We start from the raw sequence: 23,255 nt of genomic DNA on the forward strand, positions 1-23,255 counted from the left end.
TGATGGCCGCCCCTGTCGTGATGATGCTCATTGCCGCGAATGCAGCCACCTGCATTGTGTCGAGGCAGATAGTTTTGGGCCGTTAATGTTATTTTCAAGAAGAGTTTTTAAGGATCTTGTGGTATGTCTGCCTTCTCATATAGTACAGTCAGATTATATCACTAGCCTGCTTACCGTCACGAGAGGTCTCATTCGAGAATCCACATCTGTTTTCATGGTTGTGAGGTAGGTTGTGAGGTGCCAGTGGCGGCTTGTTGCTCGCTACCTTGGTACGCATCGTCGACGAACCGCTCTACAATTCTAAGTAGTGCGCGAGAATGTGCGAGCTGAGCACATTTGAGCCGCTATGATCGAGGCTAATGCGAGAGTCTGGATGTGTTGTTGACGAAACGTGATCGTGCCGTGGAAGATCCATGCCCGTGCAAGTCACAACGAAAGCAGGAGTTCGTGGTACCGGCGCTACTGTCGCCGCACCCGAGCTCACGGTGTTCAACCCGCAGGGTCTTACGCGTTGTGCGTCTATTACCAGCATGCCGCTCGCGCGCTCGCGTTACGTGCGGCTCGAGCATCATCGCCGCATTTGCTTTCCTATCCTTTAGATAATCTCAAGGCCAACGCCCTAAGAGTTTAGATCTACCGGCAACGAGGCGAATCCTCGCGCATTCGACGTGTCAATCGCGCCCAGATGCCATTGTCGTCGGAAAACCATGTCACATCTCGGTCACAGCTCCTTGCCTCAGCGCCTACATACTGATCGCTCGATCCCGCACTACATCCAGTGCATTCGTCGTTCCGCTGTCCGCTCGGCTATGTGCTGCGTTACAAAGACTGCAGGGACTCTACTGTCATCGCGAGTTTGTCGACTTTGTATCACTTGAGGCGCTGTGGACACCCCCGGCCGGGAGACGGTTGCGCTAAGTCGCATCGTAACTAGCGCCCAGGCTTCCGCTTCCCTGCACCCTCGAACCGTGGAACGATTAAAGGACAACTGTACAAAGCGGCTCTTAAAATCTCAGTCCCTTTCGAGTCGTTGCTCCCTCTATCTTTCATTAACAATTGCGAGCAGCACTATTCTCGTCCATTATGGGATCCGCAATATCCTGGATAGCGTCTTATTTCGAAGAAGAGATCCCGACTCAGGACGCGAAGGAAGATTTCCTATTCTCCATCTACGAACCAAACAACAAAACAAGACAACCTGGTATCTATCGAAACTTAAATCTTTGGCGAGATACTATCAATGAGCCTATAATAGCATCCCCACTCTACTCACCATCAGAGCAGTTGGCTGTTGAACAGTGGAGAGAACAGGTTGGCTACCGAGTAGAGGCTCGCATAGCCCTTTACCAGACTCAGAAGCAAGAGCATATGCTCAGATCGAACAATCAGCGGTCATGTCAACGTACAGAGCACAAGCTATTCCAGATTCCCGAACTATTGGATATGATACTCGACATCGCGGGACCCAAAGCCCAAATTCAAGCATTACTTGTCTCGACTGCGTGGCGTACCTCCACAATTGCTGTTATAAGCAGCCTCAAGAATGTGAATGCGCTCCGCTCCCTACCGCACTGTACACCCACAGAATATGGCAATATCATCGATTGGGAAGGCCAGGGCCCGTTGCAACCTGGTGCTGAAGATATTGCGCAATTTGGTCTCCATGTTGCGCGCCGCCTTGACGTGCGTTCCAACGCCGAAGGCTTCAAGTACATATAATTTCCAGCGTATTTCGCACAGTCACCTGGGCTACCGGATACTGTCGCGCATATGCTGAATGATCTGGATGTGGGCCAACGCGACTACTCCCGGATACAGGTGTCGTCGGTATCGCGCGACGCAGACCTATACTGGCTTGACCTCAGTCAGTTCCGGATAAACTCGTACTTTGAGTCATTATTCTCCGACGGTTGCTTCAGACAACACCTGGGTCGGTGGGAAATCAGCCTACGCCCTGAAGCCACGTCTCGTACACTCCTGGTCGACGCATCAGCTTCGAATGCGCTTCTCCTTGAGGCTATCAAATCGATGCAGATCGTATATCCGCCATGCAAGAGCCTGGGTATCTATCACTTCGACCCGGGCACGCTTTCATGGCGTGGAACATACGCGTTCTTACGAAGACTTCGTAGAGACGATGGTATACGTATTGGCGACCTCGTCGAAGCACTTCAAGAAGCTGCGCCGACTATGCACTCTAAGTGGATGCAGCGCGCGGGGCAGCTTCGTGAGCGAGTCAAACAGGGTCACTGGATAGACGACTTCTGGAAGATCCCCGGAGCACCCAGATTCCAAATCCATCTAGACAGATGCGATATGACCGATGAATACTCTCCAAAGAAATTCCCTCAAGGGTGGATGAACGCGCCTGAGGAGGCAGCTGTGTTAGCGCAATGCGGCTCCGCTGCCCATATCACTCGCGATGCATACATATGCGCCGGACCGTTCAGGGCAGCCAGGAAGCGTGAATGGATTCCAGAGGAGCTCTTTGAGCCTATGAAGAGCGAGACAGAACGGGGCCCGATAAATTGGGACATCTAGACTCGGGGCCTCACGCCTACGAGTAACGATACCTTTTTGTGTACCTCAAAAGAGGCTTGTTGTCTTCTTTCGCCAGCCTGTAATATCATAGTCTAGTTAGACTCGCTGGGGAACTGTCGCCATATCAGAGCATGATAGTAATTAACACCCGGTCGCGCTCATCTCCTTCTCATAACCTGCCTCACGAAGAACTACCATTCCGGATTCGTAGGCGCGACGGCGACGCGGGTCAGATATAAGACATGATTACATGTGATTCACTTCAGGGATTGAGGATGTATTGCTACTCACCACCCAATCCTTCTACCCAACCCTCACCCTTACACTCGCAACATCACGCGTCGCCTTCCAGCATTATCATCACCCATCCGTCACTCGCAGATCAACAACCATCCAATCCCACCTCGCAACTCCCTCGCCACCGCAGCTCCAACAACCCATACCAACGCACTTGCCAACCCCCACACCCGTCAAAACCACACCTCCGTCGACCAATTCGGCACCGCAGCCTTGGTCACACGCTTCTGCGCCGGCCTCACAGCAACCCGCGGGTTCAACACCCGCCGATCAATCGTACCATCAGTCATCGCAGCCCCTTCCATATCCACCGACGAGGAACTAGGTAAAAGCATCGTTTTAATCCGCGAAAATAGCGACGGCAGTGGCGATTCTGGGCCGTGCTCTCCTTCTATCTTTGGCGACAGGTCAGGTGGTGCCGGGCCATTACTCGGAGGAGTGCGCAGGGGTGAGCGAGACGAAGGGATGGCCGTTGACCCAGGAGTCAGGTCCGGAGGAGTTGTTGGCTCAGGTACAGGTGGTGTCGCATGTGGTGGTGGGGGCGTGGGTGGACTGATTGGCGGTGTTGGGGTGGAGGATTGTAAGGGCGGCGGGTTGGTTGGCGGCACGGACACCGAGGACGAGAGTTGGGGACGCGCCACAATGCTTGTGTTGGGAGGGAGAAGCGAGGATCCTGTAGGTGTGGTAGTTGGGACGCGCGGTGATAGGCTTGCATCTTGCGACGGGAAGAGTGATCGCTGCACGGGCGCGGTAGAAGTTTCCTCTTCTGCGGTTGGCATTGGTGCTGGCTTGGTTGACACAGCCGCTGCTCTATCTCTGAGATCGTCGCTTGGTCTAGGGCTTGCTTCAGGTATCGACTCCATGTGCGTTATTTGCCGACCGAGAATGGTTGACGTAGGCGTCGGCGTTGGATCATCATCAATCACTTGCTCGACAACAATTGGACCCTTTTCAGCATCATCCGGAAAAGGTCCATCGTAGACTTTACGTCGTCTGAAGCAACGGCAGCAGCACAGCATGGAAAGTAAACCTCTGTATATATTCATTCAGTAAAAGGTGGTTTGAGAAGTGAAAGCGCGGCCGTAGCTATAAGGTGATGTTTGAAATGTAGAATGTTTGTGAAGCGAAATTGCGCGAATGAGTGTGCAAGGCGGTCTATATGACAGATATGGGAAGAGTGCTATGCACTCACAGCAAAAGAGCTACCGCTGCAGCGAGACCACCAATGAGACCATTTCTGATGCTACTGTCGCGAGAATCCTCCGGTTCAGACAATAGATCGCCTGGGTTGTGACGGCGCGAACGGCTGAAAGGGATATTGAATCGAAGTGCCGATGCTCCAGACGTCTGTTTGACCTTCTGATCGGCGGTAGCGGTGTACACTCCAGTCATAGGCACGGAGTTTGTCGCAGTGGGCTGCGGTTCGGGATCACCCGCGCTCGTCGGCACGTCTTCCTCGGATGGATACCAGATGCCAGCCTTCACGGTACCATTGCCCGCGATGATAGCTGCGTTTTCCTCCTCCGTGCAGGCAAGGATAGCTTGACGAATCCAGCATATTGGTGGAGGGCTCTCTCCTGGGTTATTTCTGTGCTCAGAGGTGCTAGGGCCTTCTGTACTGAAGCTGGACAGGTCGACGTCGCGACCGGTGCTGATATCGTCGCCATGAATGATACGACTGAAGACGGTAAAGGCGGTCTCTGGCTGGAATGTCGGGACGTAGTGGCCGGAGTCGTAGATGCGAGAAAAGGACAGGTTGCCATGTTGACGAACAGCGCCGCCAACGTAAGATTCGTTCACCTGAATGTCCGCATATCCAGCCTCCTTGAAAGCCGTTTCGTAGCCAGGCACACGACTGGCAATCTCGAGAGAGTTGTTCTGCCCTCCATACCAGTTGCATATGATGTCCGCGTCACCGTAGATGAGGCCGACTTTGATGCCGCGGGCGAGCAGGTCTGCCACGGCCTCCAACGCGCCTCCGCGGGCAGAGTCTCCGTCTAGATACATGGTTAGCAAGGTAGATGCGTATAGAATCGAGGATAGGGCATGATTTCATACTGTAACTGAAAGCATCCAACACCATGTTATTTGTAGAAGTGAAGTTGACTGGAGCCCCCACGGATTGCATAATGTGTTCTTCGTTAAGGTACGTCTCAAGTGCGTCACTAGGGCCAACAGTCGGGAGAGCTCGGATGTCGTAGATGCTTCTACCAGGAAGATAGGCGGGGCCAACGTTTGTTTGGCATGTTAAGAGCGCAGCTACGCAAATGTCGTTCACTTCCTGGACGGTACCCAGACCTTGGGGATCATTGGCAGCTGCCGAAGCAGCGCACTGGTCGACCAAATCTACACAACCCCCTTCTGCGTAGACGTCTGATATCGCGTTTTGATAAGTTGTGAGATCATAGCCTTCGATGCCGTAGGTATTGTTGTATGCGAAGAGCAAGCCCGAGGTTGTTGACGTCCTAACATCCATGATACCGTTGACGATGCCCACTGAACCAACGCGTATCTCCAACGTTTCAGCCGGAAGATCGCCTTTCTTTCGACGATCATTCTGCTCTTCGTAGTGATCTGCGAAGACAGGACCATAAACACCCCCATAGCTCTCAGCGAACAGGTTTATCTCAGAGGGGTTGACGGTGTCGCTGTCGGATCGAACACCAGGATTGTACTGGGGAAAGGCTGACAAGAAGCCTTGAAGGAAGTGCCATGAGGAATCCGCGGCAATGACGGTCAAGTTCTCGGTTTTCCTAGAGCTGGCAGAGGGGAAAGTGCCGTTCTTGAAGCGCCATTCCGGGATGTCGGCGGGAAGGGGAGAAGGTTCCATACGCTGGTCTAGATCCGCCCAATAGCCTTTGCTGAAGTCGACCGAAACATTGACGGGCTCATCGTACGAGAAGCCGACTTGTGTAGGTTGATCGATGAAGAGTATGTTGGAGCTGCGGTCCCATCCCCAAACCCTAGGCTGAGAGACGTAGCTGCCGTTTGGCCCTTCTACCAGCTCGCATGGACCCAGTTCTGAGAAGAGACCAATCATGCTCGAACTTCCAGGTCCTCCACTGAGCCAGATGGTCAACGGAGCGGTTTCTGGATTCTCACGTGCTTCGAAGAACCAGAAGAAGGTGTTGATTGGGTAGTTTTGCTCGGCCGGCGACAGCGTGAACGGGGGAATGTTGACATATCCAGTATACTGCTTCTGCGTCTCAAACGCCGTTGCGCATACGTGGGCGTCAGGTGATTTGTAGGATATGGTGATGCGCGGGTCTGCAGGCGACTTGATAACGGTGTCATAGGTTACAGGTAGTGGATACTGCTGGGCGATTGACGGTCCAGCGTGGAGAGCAGACATGAGAACGATGGCGAGTAGTTGGATCTAGTGACCGTCAGTGATTGGTTGGCTTGCGCAGAGCAGTGTGCCTACCATGTTGGCGGGAACCGGTGTAGCGGAAAGCTATCGCGCATGAGAATGAGGATAAGAAGCCTGACAAGGTAGAGCAGGCGGCCGAATTGTTACAATCAAGCGATGCGCAGTGCCGCGTCTTTGGTCCCGTGTTGAGGAAGTGAAAAGACGACCGTCGTTCAGAGGCAACCGCGTGTAGTGCCTAGTGGTATTTGTAAGGCGCCTTCCTTCACTTCAGACAAGCGAAGGGATGCGCGAAACGGGCAGTCCCTCGCTCACTGCAGAGCAGCGGCGAAGAGAGCGTTGCGCGGGTGTACACGCCACGAGGACTAGCGAGCGTTTGTACTACAATACTACGCGATGATGTAGACGGCAGGGAAAGGGAAATCCAGTTCGGTATCACAATAGTCGTGCACAATCACTCACAATAATGCAGCTGTACCCTTCCAATACACACTGCATTCTGTTGCTCGCCGAAGCATCTGTCCTGTCGCGCACCACTCTGCCTCATCATCACAGCGCGTTGTGTAAGACATCTCAGCCACCTTGTGCTATTTGCGCGCTACGCCGCGTGCTAGAGGCGTGTAGGAACGTGTCTAGGAAATTATACTTGCCGTACCCTAGTGTCGGGTGCATACAGCCTAAATGCCGACAAGGGCTTGCATGGTCATGGATCCGGCCGCCAGCCACCCTTACGTTTGGGTCGACATCCAGGGCGCGTAAACCGGCTGTGTTGTGAAGCCATGTAGTCAACTGTTCAGAGCGGCGTTGGCCAGTTGTATCCTTCTGCCGTGGCCCCCATATATCCACGCGACCGCGTCGGCCATGTCGTTGTGGTACGGTATCCATCCTGCGCAGTGTGAGCTGAGAACTTGCAGAAGTTGGAATGAGACTTACCTTCGGGGGCAAAGCCGCCTGGCTCTTTGCCCTTCAGTTCCTCCCAGGTCTTCTTCCCGGCGAGTCCCAGCTGTACGGCTCTTGACCTCTTGCCTCTTTTTGCTATGATCCTTACTTCACCTTTCATATCTTGGTCCGGCCCTGCGACCCTCCAATTCTCGTTGACTTCGTGCCCTGGCTTCGCTGCCCAGGGCTGCATAATGCGCCCGTCCTCAGTCTTCTTATCACCAGTCGCCGTCTGCTGCGCATACGGAACGATGTACATCTTGACCTCTGCGCCGAACTCCTCTCCATCCCGTTCCTTGAGGAGCGCATCCCAGTTCTCAGGTTGAGCCGATCGTTTACGCCGATGATCGTAGCCGGACGCGATGAAATCGGTACACGGGGTGATGTAGGTCAGTTCCTTCCAAGCATCGCTATTCAAGAGTGTCTCGATATCGAAGTAGGTTGTGACGTCTCGCCAACCGTCGCCCATGCCGAAACCGTGCCAGCAATCTTCGACGACCAAAGTATCTAGACAGAGACCGGGAAGTAGTGTGAGCGCATTCGCTGCATAGTAGGTCGGATAGTACTGCGAGCTTCCGGAGGAGTACAACGGGAAGGGATACGCGCGCACTCGGGCATGGCGCAGACGCGTAAGTACACTCTGATCGACGGAGAGGAGCGTCTCGAGTAGATTCTCTGTACCGCGAAAGTGGAGTGTGCAATTGAGCGGGAGATGGCGGTGCGCCTCGGCGAAGATCTGGCGACAACTGAGCAGGAGCGCTATGCGATTAGAAGACTCAGAGTCGTCGCTAGGTGTGCTAGCGTGCTTGAAGCCATGTTGGATAGTGTAGCTGCTGAAGAGGAAGCCATAGATGAGTTCGCGCAACTCAACAGGTATCGTCAGAAGGTTTGGGGTGATCATGGTGTCGATACTGCTGTTGCGCAGCGATGGCTTCAAGGGCAGGAACGTGAGATTTCCTGCTTTTAAGAGAACCAAGCGATACTAAAGAAGCTGCTATTGATAAGGAGTAGTCTATCCCAGAAGTTGGTTGCCGGACCCAAACAAGTGGTCGTGCTGCGTAAGCGGTGCAACTGGCCGATAAGCAAGATCAGGTTACATGGGAACGATCTGACGGCAGCTGTCAGTCCAGCCCAATCCTGCGGAACGCGCGGATTATAAGTCATGTTCAGCTCACATCCCGGCTGGAGCTCCCTGCCAGCGGTGGTTCTTCCGAGGGTGAGATGACGTTTGAAGCTGTTCGGCGCACTAGGCAATGGGCTAGTGCGCGCCCGAAGTGTCGCATGCGCGGTCGCAAACCACGAACGGTCAGGGTATGGGCGAGCGATTAGCTGCGCATGAGTACACGTGCCATGATAGCGCAAGATCGACATGTATTACAAGATATGGTTTGCTGTGGAAAGCCTACGGCTAGACGAATGGAATGCTCTGTTCTGGGTATCTTCGATGCTCGCTCAAGTTCAGATCTGCCTGCTTCTATGGTCCGCGAGGACTTTGCGCCATATACTACAGCCAACGCCCTCAGTCTGACTTGGACCGCCCACGGGTCCGTTGTTGTTCCTCTTGCAGCTTCTTCTGCTGCCACTGCCATTCTACCAGCACAGGTAGAAACTGCCACAGATCAAACTCGGGCCACAGACACTTGAGAAACACGATGGACGTGTTCTCGTGGGCTTGCCATAGCATGAAATCGCTCAGCCGCTCGACGCCAGAGGTGCGAACTAGCAGGTCAAGAGGCGGGGCATCAGCCGTCATCATGTTATCGTTCAACGTCTGAGCGCTGATGGACTCTGGGTCCAGAAACGTCGGCCCGTTATTTGAGTCATCCTTCTCAGGCGAGTTGATGGCGGTCGAAGTTGACGAGGAACGCCCGTCTTCAGCCAGAGCCGCCTCTTTCGAGGGTGACGCTGGCCGCGAATCAGCCTGCTCGGCAAGGCCCTCTGTATCCTCTTCCAACATTTGCTTGCGAATATGCTGGGTGATGTGGGACTCGGAAAAGGTTCGCTTCGAAGGGGTGGGCAGGTTGTGTATCGGCGTGCCGTACGTCTCGACAGTCTTCATGACTGCGGTCGTGATTTCGTGTCGCGAAGTGTAGGGGAAGCAGACGTTGAGGACAGCCCTGCGGATGGTCAGCGATTTCACATAATGGTCGGCGGGCAGCGCACTTCTTGTTGTGTGCTGTCATTGCGACAGCCTTGTCCACAGCCATTTGTACATCAGGACTGAGAAGCTCGCGCTCTCCCAGCACCCGGATGGATGCGCCGTAACGATCCAGCAAGGCTCCGTGCTCTGCCATTTGTTGCAGCTTGACCTTGGCCATGGACATGAGGGCATCGACTTCATGCTTGGAGCGCTTGAAGTTCTCTATGCTGAATGCGTAGATGGTGACGACCTTGACGCCAGTCTTGTAGCAGACTTCGAGGATCTGAGCTGGTTAGCATGGCTCAAAAACACTGATAACAGTCTCCCATACCCTCGCTAATGATTCAAACCCAAGGTTGTGTCCTTCTACCGTCTCAATGTGGTGGTTGCGCGCAAACCGGCGGTTGCCGTCCATCACGAAGGCAACATGTTGCGGGATGGGGCCCTGCTTCAGTGACCCGATAAGGAGCTCTCGTAGCTGTCTGACTGTCCAAGCGACGGGCGGCGAGGTCGCAAACCACTTGTGTATGCGTGAGTCGTGGAGGGAGCCCATGGTGAATATTGTTGAGGTACTTGGCTTAGGGCGTAGGGGCTTCGGAATGTCGAGGGGATGCAACGTCGTGGTTTATGGATGGGTGAGAAGTCGGATGGATGGGACTATGCTACGGGAGTCAGGGTATCATGGTGTAAAAGGATTGATGCCAATGCTAGACGCTACGTATGACTTCAAGGCGCAGCGATGGTCTGGGAGTCGCGTCACTCTGGGGCCCTGCGGCGGTGTGGCTGGGCTGACTGCGTTAGGCGTGGCGCACCCGTCGCTTCCGATTCTCGAATCTCTTTGCCGGCAGCCGACCTTCCGACCATCTTTCTTCTTCTTCACCGACGCAAGCCTCACTTGCCGCGTCATCAACACTGCGCTCATCGCCCAGCTGTAGCATTCCACCCATCTCTCTACTAACATCGCCATGGCTGAACAGCCTCAGAGTAACGTGACGGAGCTCGCCGAGCAGCTCGTTGAAGGCTTTGCAGCTCTGAGTGGAGAATACCAGGTTTTGTTTGATTCACAGAAACAACTCGAAAGCAAGCTCTCGTGGGCTAAGCAACAGGTACGCAATGTCTTTTTACACTCCTTCCTCTTATGATGAACAACTTTAGCTCTAGACCTGAAGCTGCACTCGCAGCTCTGATCGAAAACAATCACAGCTTAGCCTGATCCGGACACCATTCTACATTTCAGCACACGATGTCTTTGACGTACACTGCTGACAATACCCAGTATCTTGACCTTTTGAAACGCTTCTCGCCCAACACGTTGTCGCAAGACCACCTTACCTTCCTGCAAGATCTTGAGCGCGTGGGAGACGAACAACCGCGGACACATGTGAATTTGGTGGAGCAGTTGGCACATAGCGATGATGTAGAGCGCAAGAGCCGAGCACTGGTCATCCAGAAGGCTGAGGAGGCGGCTGTCAAGCTGCACGCCCATGAAAATACTAGCAGTGTAAAAATATGGAGTGGTCCGTCCGCAGACAAATCCGCCTCGTTACCTGAGATACAGACCAATAGAGCCACATCACCCATTGAGAAAGACTTCACTGTTGCTGGAACTCCTAGTAAGCTCGCCTGTCCCTTCGCATCTGGCAGCGGCAGAGGCAGCCCGCTCGCTACCCCACGTAGCTCGACGTCCCGGTTAAGCGCACGTGGCCGAAGATCGAAACGACCCTCCTTTACCGATCCTATTCGAGCCGAAATATGCAGCAACAATCCTGCTGCTTCTGCAACTGCGTCAGTCGCGGCGTCTGGCTCCGCTGCCGTCTGCCCCATACGCTTCCTCGACCAACACAACCCAGAGGAGGTGGCCCAATACTTTGAGAAACACAAGCATGAGCTACCGAGAAGCCATGAAGTCTGCATCAAGCGCTTCCAGAGTAACCAGGAGAGCATAGAGCAGCTAGATCGCAAGTATGGCAATCTGGTTAATATGATCCAGGGCCTCGGTCAGAAACATCAGGAGTGGCTCCCCGAGGATCCCGACGACGCCATCGAAGAAGAGCTCGAGGCAGAAGCCCACTTCAGCACCGACGCAAAGGCAGACACCAAAGTTCAAAATTGGGCCTCAGCTGTTTCGGCAAGTCTCAACGATGGCACCCCACCGCCTGAGGAGGAAACAGAAGAAAACACACTGGACGAGTCGAGAAGCGGTCACTTTGACCGCCCGCTCAAAGAAGTCAGAGTTGGCGAATCTCCAAGTCGGCCCTGGGGCATCTCGATACCTGCCAAATACACCAATGCACACAGCTCGTCCTCGGTTGGCTCAGTACCAACAGCGTCGCCGCAACTACCCCTCGACACTGGCCGTCCAATCGGCGAGACGCCCCAAAAGACTGGCAAATGCCCGTTCGATCATCGCGCGATGATGGAACAGACGCCGCAGCAGCCTGAAGTGCCACAATACACTATGCCACCGCAGTCGCAACCTCGGGCCCCAACCACACATGTTCCACCGACAGAAACTCAACCGCAGCCCCGGGCTCCTGAACCATCACAACCACCGAGAGAGACGGAAAGCCCGAAAATGGTACCGCAGATGGTTTTCAACGGGCCTGTGTTCTTGGGCTACCCGCCCGAACAGTTGGCTATACTATTGCAAAACAGCAATCTGGGTGCGTCACTGCGGTAGACATGGAACACTCACTGTACACGTTCAAATTCGCTGGCTGTGTGCCTGCAGGTATGGTATTGTACTCAGAAGGTAGGCTCGAACAGCTGCTTCTTTCACAACTACGCGTAACCTCGTCTTTTGGTATCGTCGTGCTTTTCGTCATGCGCTCGTCATTGATAACTACGCTGTGCCTTCGTCCATCTTCCAACCTCCTGCGCGTCGATCTTCTACCCACCCCATTCAAAGGAAAAACCAAACACCCTGGAGCCTACATCAAGTAAAAGCTTGCGAAGTTGGTGGCCCAACGGCGACGTAGGCTCCTAGTTGTCCAGTTTTCCTCTTGTATGAGGTGTACCTCTCCTGGCCGACCATATGGCACTCATCTTCTGCGATCCGGCTACCGTGCTCATTTCTTCTTCAGATCTGCCATCCACGTCCGTACGCCCTTTGCGCTATCGTGTGCCGCACGAAATACTGCATCGTCGTTAGCTCCTGCATGGCTGAATCACTCAACACCTACGTTGCCGCTCGTTCTCATCTAGGCCTCGCATGAAGTCGGCGCCTTCCCCTAATGCACCTCGTGGATTATGAGCTTGATCAGCTATGAGGGCAGCCCTGGCCTTGAATGTCTACACGGGTTAGCATATACCGTTGCATCGACCAAACACAGAACTCACATCGCTCAGTACCTCAATCATCTCTTCCTCCTCAAAGAGCTCCAAGATTCGTGCGCCGAGATTGTAGAAGTGCGGGGCGAGAGCTCGCAAATCGACGGTCCGTGGGTCAGCTTTGAGGGCGTTCAGGACGCGCGGAGATAAGGCGGACGGAGGATCGATGGTCACGAGCGAGGATGTATTTAGACTTTGACTGTAGATATTGTGAATATGGAATGTACATATGATTAGAATCTTCATTTACCTCAGTGCAAGCATCTCGCCGAGCCAAAGTGGAAGCTCGACTTTAGAACCCTGCTTCATATCGCCGCTCATGTTGCCCTCGAGATAGCCGAGGCCAGGAACGGTAAGCTCAAAGGTACATGGTACCTTTTGCGCATCCGTCAAGATGGCATCGACGTCGTAGTAGGAACTCATCTTTTGACAAGTAATTTAGTCAGCATGCAGACACGTAGACACAAGAAAAGAAATGACGATCTTTCAGCTGATGCTGCGGTGCGAAAGAAATGCATCAGAGGCCATCCTTGTACGAGGCAACCGACGTGTCGCGTGTCGTGCCACCAGCCTGGTGCATCGGGACGAATATGCAAGGAGATGAAAGCGCAGGCAGAATGGAGGACGAATGCAGCCCTGCGAGTAGGAGCGGGGCGGGAAGAGGCAAAAAGAAGGCGGGTCAGAAGATGGTAGAAACGTGTAGCTTACTGCGTAGTCGCCTCTGTGTGTATTGCGCGTCTTTGAGTGCCTGGCGGAGGTCCGATGATATATAGCGCGTTTCGTCCGAATGTGATGAATCACCGCGCACCTCGCCTTTCAGCAGCGCGTTCGAGTCTCTTTGAGATTCAACGAGTGGATTAGTCGTTCTGCAAACGTTCGACCGCGACAGCGACTGTTCCCCCACGATCTCGACGCTGCCGCCGCTCTCTCGCCTAAGGTTGCAGGGTTGGAGCTCCAGACTAGATGTCATCTGGACGAGGCGCCGGATACCCACATGAACCACTGCTCGTCAACCATTGCACCCGACTACATCTCCACCCGCACTCACGCCCAACACCCGGAATCTGCTATACACGGCGCATTTGTGGAGTAAGTAGCGCGCACAGCAATTCACCCGCCCCACGTGCTGCGGTTACTCTGTGGTTCACAGCCCGTGACTACGACTACATCTCAACCACTTGCTGACTGTTTGTGTCTGCAGTCCATCCGTCCCAGCTGCCCTCGACCGTGAATTGCTAGCTGTACATTGATGACTGCGCATTCCCAAGACTCGTCCCTCCACTGCGCCCTAGGCACACGCCTCACGACCCCCCACCACAACCTCGACCACCACCATCCGGCACCATGGCGGTCAGCGAACGGATATCACAGCTCATGAGCGCCCTCGATACGGGCTCTGGCCCTGATACCTCGCGGGCCACGTCTCCGGGCAGCGACTGGCGGCAGCCCAACGGTGGCGTCAACGGAGCAGACGACCGGCGCCGTCCACGCACATTCCCCTACTTCGAATACCTCCCGTATCAGACAGAAGACCAGAGCGATCGCGAAGAGAGCCTCAACACATGCCTGAAACACCTCTATATTGCCGTTTCGGCCGGCGACTTTGCGCCTGGCGCCGTACATTGGACGCGCGAGATCCGAGGCTGGCTCTCGCTCAAGTTCGACCTTCCCCGCGCCACGCGCGTGAAGCTTGTGAAGCTCTACTATGAGCTGGCACTGGCTCCAGGTCTGGACTATCTGGTCGCAGAGCGCTTCGCGAGTATGTTCATGGTGCTAACAAAGTAAGTGACACACACCTCAGAGTTTGGATGACGGGTGGGGACTGACACGACGACAGGCGTAAACATTACCTGCGACCCGGCAAAGACCTCATACTCGACTGGCGACCCCTGTATCGAGAGCTGAAGATGTTCGTCTTGCCCTCAGAATCCGGAGGCTCGCATCCGCCAAACGTAAAGCGCAATATCCGTACGTTGACGAAGATGTGCACCTTTGCGCAGTCGTACTTCGACCCCAAGGAGATACCGGCTATACTAGAAGAGCTGCTACCCTTCTTCAGCACATCGTTCAGCGAGAACGCATTCGTGGTTGTTGGTCTATTGAACCTGCTCTTCCCAACCCACCCGGCACCCGAGGACATGCAGCAGCTGTTGCCTCAAGAATATCTCCCGACTTTCTTCCATCTATGGTCGCTCGTCAACCGGTCGCGGCTCTTTGATGCGCACTACATTGATACACTGTCGAGGCTGTCTAGGGACAACCTGACCGCGGCGCATGTACCTTTTTCACAATACGGAGTGTTTACCGGCGAGCAGTCATCTCAGATCTTCACAGCCATCCTGCGGCTACTGGAAATCCCAGTCGGCCAGGCTACGTCTCCATACAGTAATACTGTTGACCTTGGTGCAGGACTCGCTGTGATGCTTGACCGCGACCCGCGGAAGCACCCATCGACTCACCACATCGCTCGCATCATCGCCATGTCGTTATCGCCTGCATGTGCAGAGCACTCTGACTCTACCCTGACTAAGCTCGAAGGACTCATCCAGGCTGTGGAGACTTTCTTCCATCCATCCAATTCGGGTAGCTGGACTAGACCTCTTGCGCAGTTCGTCTACTACCTGGCCGACATCTTTGTGCTGCGGTGGAATCGAGAGCACAGCGGGGAGATGGATGTGCCAGAAGAGAGGAAGTTGAACGACGCAGTGAAGAGGCGCTTCGTACTCTGTCTTCGAGAGGTTACATTCATGGGCATCTTCTCCAAGAGCGACAAAGCCGTACAATACGCCTTGTCCACCCTGCAGAGCCTGGCACACCTCGAGCCCAACCTGATTCTCCCCGGCGCACTACAACGCATCTACCCCGCAATGCAAGGGCTTGTCGAGGTACATCGCACAATCTCGTCAATCCGTGCGTTGCACATGCTCTCCAAGGTCATGGCTAAGACAAAGGGCTTCCGGTGTCACGTTACTTCTGTGCTAGGGCTTGCACTCCCTGGTATTGACGCCAACGACCTGGAAAAGACTGTGCATACTTTGCAATACGTTCAAGGCGTGTGCTACCTCATTCCATTCCAGGACCTCACCAAGGCGCGGAAGGCGTCGGGTGAGACAACTCGAGATGGAGCAACTACACCGGATGATGTTGGCGGTAACACAGGGCTTGCTTTGGAATGGATCACAGCACAAGTCGAACGATTAGAAAGCGCCAACGGGAATGTTGAGATCAACTACGACGAAGAGCTCAGTGACGAAGATGAGGCAATGATCTTACGGTCATCCACGACTGGTCTCAACGAATTCCTGATTACATTCCTTGGTCGCGTGTTCACGCTCCTGGAAAACTTGCCCGATGCGTCTAGAGTCCGCAGTGGCTCTCCTGAAGAGTATGTGGTTAACCAGCTGCCAGCTGCTTTCACGCCGCTGCTTGCAGCACTCTCTCCCGAGCTGTACGATGTTGCCCTTGATAAGATCGCAAACTTCATCACGAACCATGTCGTTCACCAAGCCAAAGATGCCATCGCATTCATTTGCAACAGTCTTGTCAAGATCAACCCTGAAAAGGCACTGAAGCGTCTGTTGCCACATCTCCTGGCAGGCATCCGTACTGAGATTGATGAGATTGGCGCTGGATCGACGCGGACAACAGGCGCCGAGGTACTTCCCCGCGATCGTGCTCTTGTTTGGAACCTTTGCATTCTTAGCATGTGTGTTGTCCATGTTGGTGACGCAGTTCTTGAGTGGAAAGACGAGCTCTTCGAGATTGCAGAATACATGCAGCAGAAGTGCCGCGGCACGCCCACCGTGCATGTTTCCAACTTCATTCATCATTTGCTACTTAACCTTACTTGCACCTACACCATCGACTACTCGATCTACGAGCAAGATGAGCTTGCACAAGGCTTGTCGACAAAGTCGTGGGGTAGACAGGTCGATATTAAGAAGCTGAACATCAAGTGGCACACTCCGAGCTCCGACGAGATTGACTTCGCTGTCAAGCTTTTCGAGACTCACGCCAACAACTCGATGAAGGCACTCAAAGCCCTGACGCAACCAGACTCGCCGATAAAGCGCGAAGGCACTGGCAAAGATTGGTCCGACGAGGTTTCTCGGAATCTTGTCCTGCTGCGCTTGATCATCTCTGGTATCTCCGTCTTGTTTGATGTTCGGCATGATCAGGCTGCTGATGGCGCCACTGAGTCTGATGATGACTCTGACGCTGATGCGATGGACACAGAAGGCATCGATGACGATGCTGGCCTAGGAGAAGCTGAAGATGAAGAGGTCAAGCCTACTTTCCAGTACGAAGCCGGCTACCCTCTGCGTCGTGGCGATGACAACTATAACCTCATTCACGATCTTCGCGAACAGGTTGGCCAGATGCTACACAACGTACATCAATTCTTGATCGAGAAGCAGCCTGACGACGTGCCGTGCTTCAACTCTTTGTACAACGCCTATCGGTCGTGGTTCATCGATGTTGGCATCGAGCGATCTGCCCATGTGCTTGATAGAATCTCTAGGCTGTTAGAGAACGACGAGCGACCTTTCCGGTTCAGTGGATTGCGAAAGCAATACCCACGACCTCTACTGGTTCGCCGTGCAAACGTTTATCATCTGCAGCGTTTACGGCACAACGCTAACCCACGACCCAAGACCGATCTCGACATGATCTTGCTGCTTGATCTCGCCGAATCCAGTATCTCAGTCTACACAGAGATCCGGCGCACTGCACAGACAGCCAATGAGTCAGCCGTTAAGTGCGTGCTGGGTGCTAGGCCTCTTGTCATTCCTCCTCTACTGGATGCTTTCGTCAAGGCTGTTGCCGAGAGTGACTACCCTCGCATTAAGGGTGCGATGTTCACTCTTCTGTTCGGTAGCCTGGCGAAGACCATCAGCCGCGACTGGCGATTTACGCCTAAGCTCATCAAAGCGTTCATCGAGGTTACCGGTGCCGACAAGCCTTCAGTGCAGAAGCTAGCAACGAACGCTACTTTCCAAATCATGGACATGGGTAAGGCAATGGAGCGCATGGTTATCCTCCCGAAGGAGGTTGTGGAAGCGATCGCGTATGCGATCGACTCTAGCGAAGGGGATAGCGTGCATACCAAAGTCAACAAGCGTCGGGACTACATCAAGAAGAAGCGCGCTCGCATTGAAGGCAAGAAGGCTGAGCTGTCCAAGGAGCTTGTCGATATTGCCAAGACCGAGCACTGGAAGAAGGTCAGTCGGACTGCAGCCATCATTGTCAACCTGGGAATGCGTTACGACAGCATTGCCTCTGACGAGATGATCGACCTCGTGGCGAAGGGATCCATCGATCAACATCCTAGTCTTCGAGGCCTTTACGCTGGAGCGCTCATTGGCTTGTACTCCGTTATTCAGACCCGTGCGATCACTGGACATAACTACGAAAAATACTTGCTCAGCGAAGAGGAGCTGCCGGATAAGATCTCGGTACCGACCAAGCCAGAGGATCCAAACTGGACCGAGGAGTACCTCGCTTCGTTTGCGCAGCCAGAAGCCAAGTACTACGTCGACTTTGATTATCCTGGCTGGCTTGTGTGGAACAAGAGCATGACCGCGTTCAAGCCCAATGCGCCCCAGCTATCGTATGATGAGGTCGAGAATGGCGTCCGCCAAAAGATCGCCAAGCATCTTACTCGATCCTGGTTCTCCAACTACTTTGCCTTCATGAAGCAAGAGCCTCGTGACAACAGCGCCGACAGGTTCCGCATGTCAAGCGCGATGGTTTTGACTCACTCATTCGATCTAGTCTTCGGCGGGATGACCGAGGCGACGTTCGAAGACATCAAGGATTTGACCCAGTCTGTCTACGCTGATGGAAGCGACAAGCATCAGCATCGTGCCACCGCTGAGATCATGGCCGCACTGCTCTCATGCGCCCCAGATCTTAAGGCAGACCAGCGCGAAGCCGTATGGGAATACGTCTTCCCTATCGTTCGTGGCATCTTCCAAGACGGACTGACACCAGAGAACTCCGGTTACTGGACTACTTTCCTACATGTTGTGTTGCAGTCGAAGGATCCACGCCGAGGATGGCCGCTGGTCGACTGGCTAGCTAGCTTCCGCCTTGACATGGAGTCCAACGCCGCCTTCAAAGAGAGCTCCAAAGTCCACTTGCTGACGCAATGTATCTGCGATGCGGGCTGGCACTTCCGTCTAGAGAAGCCGATCTTGGAAGACTTCATGAAGCATCTCGACCATCCGTACAAGGGCGTGCGAGAAGCCATGGGCCAGACCATCGCGAGTATCTTTAGGACACGTTACCACGAATCGTACAAGGATGTCGACACGCTGATGAAGGCGCAAAAGGACGCTTCTTCGATCGGCGAACGCCCTTACCAGCCTACGGAAGAGTTCACTAAAACCATCACCGAGGTCTTTGATCGCCTTGAGGTCTGGCGTGGGGAGCGTCCGGCAGGTCAACAGACACCTTCGTCGTACACGTCAGGTGGTAAGACTGTTCTTCTCTGGCTCGACTCTACGCTCTCCTCGTACGAGTGTACCTCGCTCGTTAGGTTCTTCCCCGATGTGTTCATGGAGCAGCTCCTACACATGATGGACATCAAGGAGGACCCTGAATTGCAGTCGCTCGCTTATCATGTCTTCCGCCACCTACCCAACATCCCGCATCGCCAAGGTGAGGACTCAGACTTCATCTCTGCTCTCATTCGCATCGGACGCAACGCAACAAGCTGGCATCAGCGTCTTAGGATTCTCATCAACATCCAAGTGATCTACTTCCGCCGACTCTTCCTCATGAGCGAGGAGCAGCAACAGAGCATGTTTGACTGCGTCTCCGCCATGCTTTCAGACACACAACTCGAAGTACGAATGGGTGCTGCCACCACGCTATCAGGCATGATTCGTTGCTCGCCCATCGCGTTCCGCGACCGCCAAGTCTCCACACTTAAGGAGCGGTTCACCAAGCAGCTCAACAAGAACCCATTGCCGAAGAAGCGCAACCCAGGAACGCCGACAACGGAGCAAGGCAAGCTCGTCCTGACGCGCCATGCAGCTGTACTGGGTCTCGGTGCGCTTATCCAAGCTTTCCCATACCAGAGCCCTCCGCCCGCTTGGTTGCCTGACGTGCTTGCGACGCTGGCTAGGAAGGCTGCGGCTGATCCAGGCATGGTCGGCAAGAGTGTCAAGACTGTATTGGCAGACTTCAAGAAGACTAGGCAGGATACTTGGCATGTCGATGTCAAGGTAAGTTTTCGGCACTCATAGGATCATGAATCGTACTAACTATCACACAGGCGTTCGAACAAGAGCAGCTGGAAGATCTGGAGGGTGTGCTGTGGAAGAGCTACTTTGCTTAAACGACAGCTATGTGACGAATGGGATATTACGAACGACGCTCAATGATACCATAAGCGACGGACATGTACAATAAGCTAGATCGGACGGGTCATGACTACGAGCGATATGAACAGGCTCTGCATCAGTGGCGCCTAGTGGAAATAGCATTTTCTAGATAGTCTCTTGCTTACACAATGAACCTTTTTGCTCAGCATGCTTACTCAGTCGCAACCGGACGCGCGCTCCTTCCTGCTTAAACCCGCTTGCCCCTCCCCCGCTCCGCTGTACCTGCGCCTGCACATGTGACATCATACCCTGGACCTTCCGACCATCAACAATAAAATCACCGCTTGCTGCGCGACGCATAAACAGCACTGGTTTTCCGACACTGGCCCATCAGCGAATCTACAATGCCATTGACTGTACTTACTGACGCAGATGTGCGCACTCTCTTACTGCAATTGACCAAACAAGACATCCTCGACTTGCAGCAGAACCTCGCTGATGCGCTGCACCATTATTCTACCAGCACGGAAGAAGACGACAACAATGGATGTTGTGAGAGTTTTCAGTCTACAGGCACGAGTGTGAAGACTAAAGATGGAGGGATGATGACGGTTGCGCCGGCAAGCAGGTATGTATAGTTCTTGCAAATACACATGCATGACAATCGCATCGACTGACTATTCGCAGCAACGATGGTCTCGGAGTCAAAATAACGACACGTCCAGAGTCCAACTCTTTGGACACAGCCTCTGTTACTTCATCGATGAGCTCACTCGCTCTATCTCAACAGTCGACACCAACGAGTAAAAGCTCAGCAACCACAGCCTCTCTCGCTTCAACTCAAACATCGGCATCAAATACTAGTCTCACTCTCTTCGACCGCTCCGGAAACCCTCGCGCCATGCTAAACTCCTCCGAAATGACAGCCTTCCGCACCGCTCTCGCAAGCACAATGCTCTTTAAGAAACGAGCAAACGTTCACGACGTGACAGTCTTTGGCGCAGGAAAACAAGCGTACTGGCACATTCGTCTTGCCCTCCTGCTACGCGGACCGGATATCCATCATCTCAATATCATAAATCGGGATTTTGAACGTGTGCACCAATTATTGGAGAAACTATACGATCCCGACTCCGCTCCTTCAACTTTCAACCCCGATCCAAACCACGTACCCACCTACCGCCGCGCATCAGGCTCAGAGGAAGGCTCAACAGGAAAAGAAACCCAACACCAATACCTCCATCGCCCTAAAATACAAATTCTCACCCCAGGCCACGGCGAATACCCCCGCCTCCTACACGCCACCCTCCGCTCCTCATCCGTCCTATTCCTCTGCACCGCCTCTCCCACGCCCCTCTTCCCCGCGCCCATCCTAACGAACCCCGAAGGACGAAAGAAAGGCCGCTACATAGCTGCCATCGGTTCGCTCTCACCACTCGCCACAGAACTACACCCAGACATCCTACGACAAAACGTCGCGCCCGAGCACGGGCACCGCCATTTCCACAAGCACGCAAAGCAGAGCGGGGCGGTGGTGGTGGATAGTGTTGAGAAGGCGTTGAAAGAGGGTGGGGAGGTGGTGCAGGCGGGGTTAGGTCCGGATCAGGTTGTTGAAATTGGGGAGTTGGTTATGCTGAAGAGGGATGCGGAGAGGAGGAGACGGGAGTGCTTGGCTGGGAAAGGGTTGATGGAGGCGGAGGGACTGGATACGGGGGGTGTGGAGTTGGGGGAGTGTGAGATGAATCGGAGGGAGAAGACGGAGAAGGCGAGGAGGGGGAGTAGTGGGAAGAAGGAGAAACATCATGAAGGAGAGAACAAGGCGCATAAGAGCTTGATTGAGTGGTTGGTCAAGGGGAATGTGATTTATAAGAGTGTGGGACTGGGTCTTACGGACGTCGTGGTGGGCGGTGACCTTGTTCGCATAGCGAATGAGCGCAGTATCGGCACGAGGATCGACAACTTCTAGGGTGGGCTGTCGCATCCATCGTCGGAACTGGAAACAGGCGCACAGCAGTTCGTCTCGTGCGAGTGCAGCTGACGCGGTCATCATAGTTCAGCATGTATAATCGAAACATAATCACAAGCAACAAATCATGCGAATGGCGTGCGTTATCGTGATTGATTCCAGTCAATGCGGTCGTTTGCCGACCGCTTTTAACCCTCCTAAACTCCGTTGGTATTGTGAACCGACTATATGCAGAGATAAGAGACACGCCGTAAAGTCATCATGAAATCGAGAAAGCACATCAGGACCCGCTTAGATCTTGATAGCGCTCTCGATGGCCTTCCTCTTCTTCTCCATGCGGGCATTGGCCTTGGCACCCATGATACCACCTCCCCAGTGGCGGGCAGCGTCCTTGTGGTGCGACTCGAGGTAACCGTCGTTGACAGCGGTGATGAGCTTCTGGAGCTCGTTCTTGTCCTCAGAGCGGACCTCAGTGAGGGCGAGGACGGCGGCGGTCTTCTGGTGGACGACCGTTCCGAGACGGGCCTTGCCCTTGACGATAACGTAAGGGACACCTGATGTATATCAGTGAAGGTTCCATTTTCAACTTGCGCATTTGGAGTACTCACCCATCTTCCTGCAGAGAGCGGGCAGGTAGACAACGAGCTCGATGGGGTCGACGTCGTTGGCGATCAGGACGAGGGAAGCCTTCTTGTTCTCAATCAGGCCAACAACGTGGTTGAGACCGTACTTGGCAACGTAGGGCTTCTTGCTGACATCCTCCTTCTTCTTGCCCTCAGCGACGGCGGTGGCCTCCTTGGTGAGGCGCTCCTTCTTCTCGGCCTTGGTCTCGGGACGGTACTTGTTGAGGATCTTGAAAGCCTGGGTGGCAAGGTTACGGTCGGCAACGTGCTGGAACTGGGCAATCGCCGGTGGGACCTTCAAGCGCATGTTGAGGATCTTCTTCTGGCGTTGAAGACGGACATACGCGCTGCATATCATCAGTATCTGCCATCTGTGGTGGATCGGGGTTTGCTTACGGCCAGCGGACCATGCGGCCGACGTTGCGCTGGGGCTGGATGTCCTGACCGATGCCATAGTTGCGAGGACGCTTCTCGATGAGAGGGTTCTGTTCCATTGTGAGCGGTTGCAGTTGAATGCTTGGTGAATGGGCAGACCTTTTGCTTCTTGGCGGCAGACGACTTAGAAGTGGCCTGGGGGAAAGCCGCAGGCTTCTTTCCGGATCCTTTGGGAGGCATTGTCGAGGCTGTCATAGAGAACAGAAACCATTAGCGAATGTTCATTCACTATAGGTCTGAATCTCGTAAGAGCGAGAGGGCCTTTCAGCCGCTCTCCACTCTAGCC

The 23,255-nt window shown here is 54.0% G+C and overlaps 8 protein-coding genes across 8 annotated transcripts; 3 read left to right on the plus strand and 5 right to left on the minus strand.

The window, feature by feature from the left end:
- Nucleotides 1-4,026: 4,026 nt before the first annotated feature.
- On the minus strand, nucleotides 4,027-6,265 carry J4E88_003721 (uncharacterized protein; the record flags this gene model as incomplete). Its single annotated transcript, XM_049397369.1, has 3 exons — nucleotides 4,027-4,835; nucleotides 4,897-6,214; nucleotides 6,263-6,265. 3 exons carry the CDS (start codon nucleotides 6,263-6,265, stop codon nucleotides 4,027-4,029), a joined length of 2,130 nt encoding a protein of 709 aa, XP_049256757.1.
- A 725-nt stretch (nucleotides 6,266-6,990) lies between these two features.
- Nucleotides 6,991-8,045, minus strand: J4E88_003722 (uncharacterized protein; the record flags this gene model as incomplete). The annotated part of the gene is made up of 2 exons (XM_049397370.1): nucleotides 6,991-7,091; nucleotides 7,139-8,045. 2 exons carry the CDS (start codon nucleotides 8,043-8,045, stop codon nucleotides 6,991-6,993), a joined length of 1,008 nt encoding a protein of 335 aa, XP_049256758.1.
- Nucleotides 8,046-8,663: 618 nt separating this feature from the next.
- On the minus strand, nucleotides 8,664-9,837 carry J4E88_003723 (uncharacterized protein; the record flags this gene model as incomplete). Its single annotated transcript, XM_049397371.1, has 3 exons — nucleotides 8,664-9,261; nucleotides 9,308-9,567; nucleotides 9,616-9,837. The coding sequence occupies 3 exons, from the start codon at nucleotides 9,835-9,837 to the stop codon at nucleotides 8,664-8,666; spliced, it is 1,080 nt and encodes a 359-aa protein (XP_049256759.1).
- Nucleotides 9,838-10,249: 412 nt separating this feature from the next.
- Nucleotides 10,250-11,964, plus strand: J4E88_003724 (uncharacterized protein; the record flags this gene model as incomplete). Its single annotated transcript, XM_049397372.1, has 2 exons — nucleotides 10,250-10,390; nucleotides 10,561-11,964. 2 exons carry the CDS (start codon nucleotides 10,250-10,252, stop codon nucleotides 11,962-11,964), a joined length of 1,545 nt encoding a protein of 514 aa, XP_049256760.1.
- Nucleotides 11,965-12,352: 388 nt separating this feature from the next.
- On the minus strand, nucleotides 12,353-13,037 carry PSF3 (DNA replication protein; the record flags this gene model as incomplete). Its single annotated transcript, XM_049397373.1, has 4 exons — nucleotides 12,353-12,420; nucleotides 12,467-12,575; nucleotides 12,624-12,813; nucleotides 12,865-13,037. The coding sequence occupies 4 exons, from the start codon at nucleotides 13,035-13,037 to the stop codon at nucleotides 12,353-12,355; spliced, it is 540 nt and encodes a 179-aa protein (XP_049256761.1).
- A 921-nt stretch (nucleotides 13,038-13,958) lies between these two features.
- J4E88_003726 (uncharacterized protein) lies at nucleotides 13,959-19,959 on the plus strand (the record flags this gene model as incomplete). Its single annotated transcript, XM_049397374.1, has 3 exons — nucleotides 13,959-14,395; nucleotides 14,452-19,846; nucleotides 19,897-19,959. The coding sequence occupies 3 exons, from the start codon at nucleotides 13,959-13,961 to the stop codon at nucleotides 19,957-19,959; spliced, it is 5,895 nt and encodes a 1,964-aa protein (XP_049256762.1).
- A 529-nt stretch (nucleotides 19,960-20,488) lies between these two features.
- Nucleotides 20,489-21,911, plus strand: J4E88_003727 (uncharacterized protein; the record flags this gene model as incomplete). The annotated part of the gene is made up of 2 exons (XM_049397375.1): nucleotides 20,489-20,497; nucleotides 20,736-21,911. The coding sequence occupies 2 exons, from the start codon at nucleotides 20,489-20,491 to the stop codon at nucleotides 21,909-21,911; spliced, it is 1,185 nt and encodes a 394-aa protein (XP_049256763.1).
- Nucleotides 21,912-22,202: 291 nt separating this feature from the next.
- Nucleotides 22,203-23,149, minus strand: RPL8B (60S ribosomal protein L8B; the record flags this gene model as incomplete). Its single annotated transcript, XM_049397376.1, has 4 exons — nucleotides 22,203-22,465; nucleotides 22,520-22,881; nucleotides 22,931-23,019; nucleotides 23,069-23,149. 4 exons carry the CDS (start codon nucleotides 23,147-23,149, stop codon nucleotides 22,203-22,205), a joined length of 795 nt encoding a protein of 264 aa, XP_049256764.1.
- Between the last annotated feature and the right edge of the window lie 106 nt (nucleotides 23,150-23,255).

This window comes from Alternaria novae-zelandiae (genome assembly GCF_023758075.1).
Source record: "Alternaria novae-zelandiae strain BMP 2774 chromosome Unknown scaffold_6, whole genome shotgun sequence".
NCBI lineage: Eukaryota > Fungi > Ascomycota > Dothideomycetes > Pleosporales > Pleosporaceae > Alternaria > Alternaria novae-zelandiae.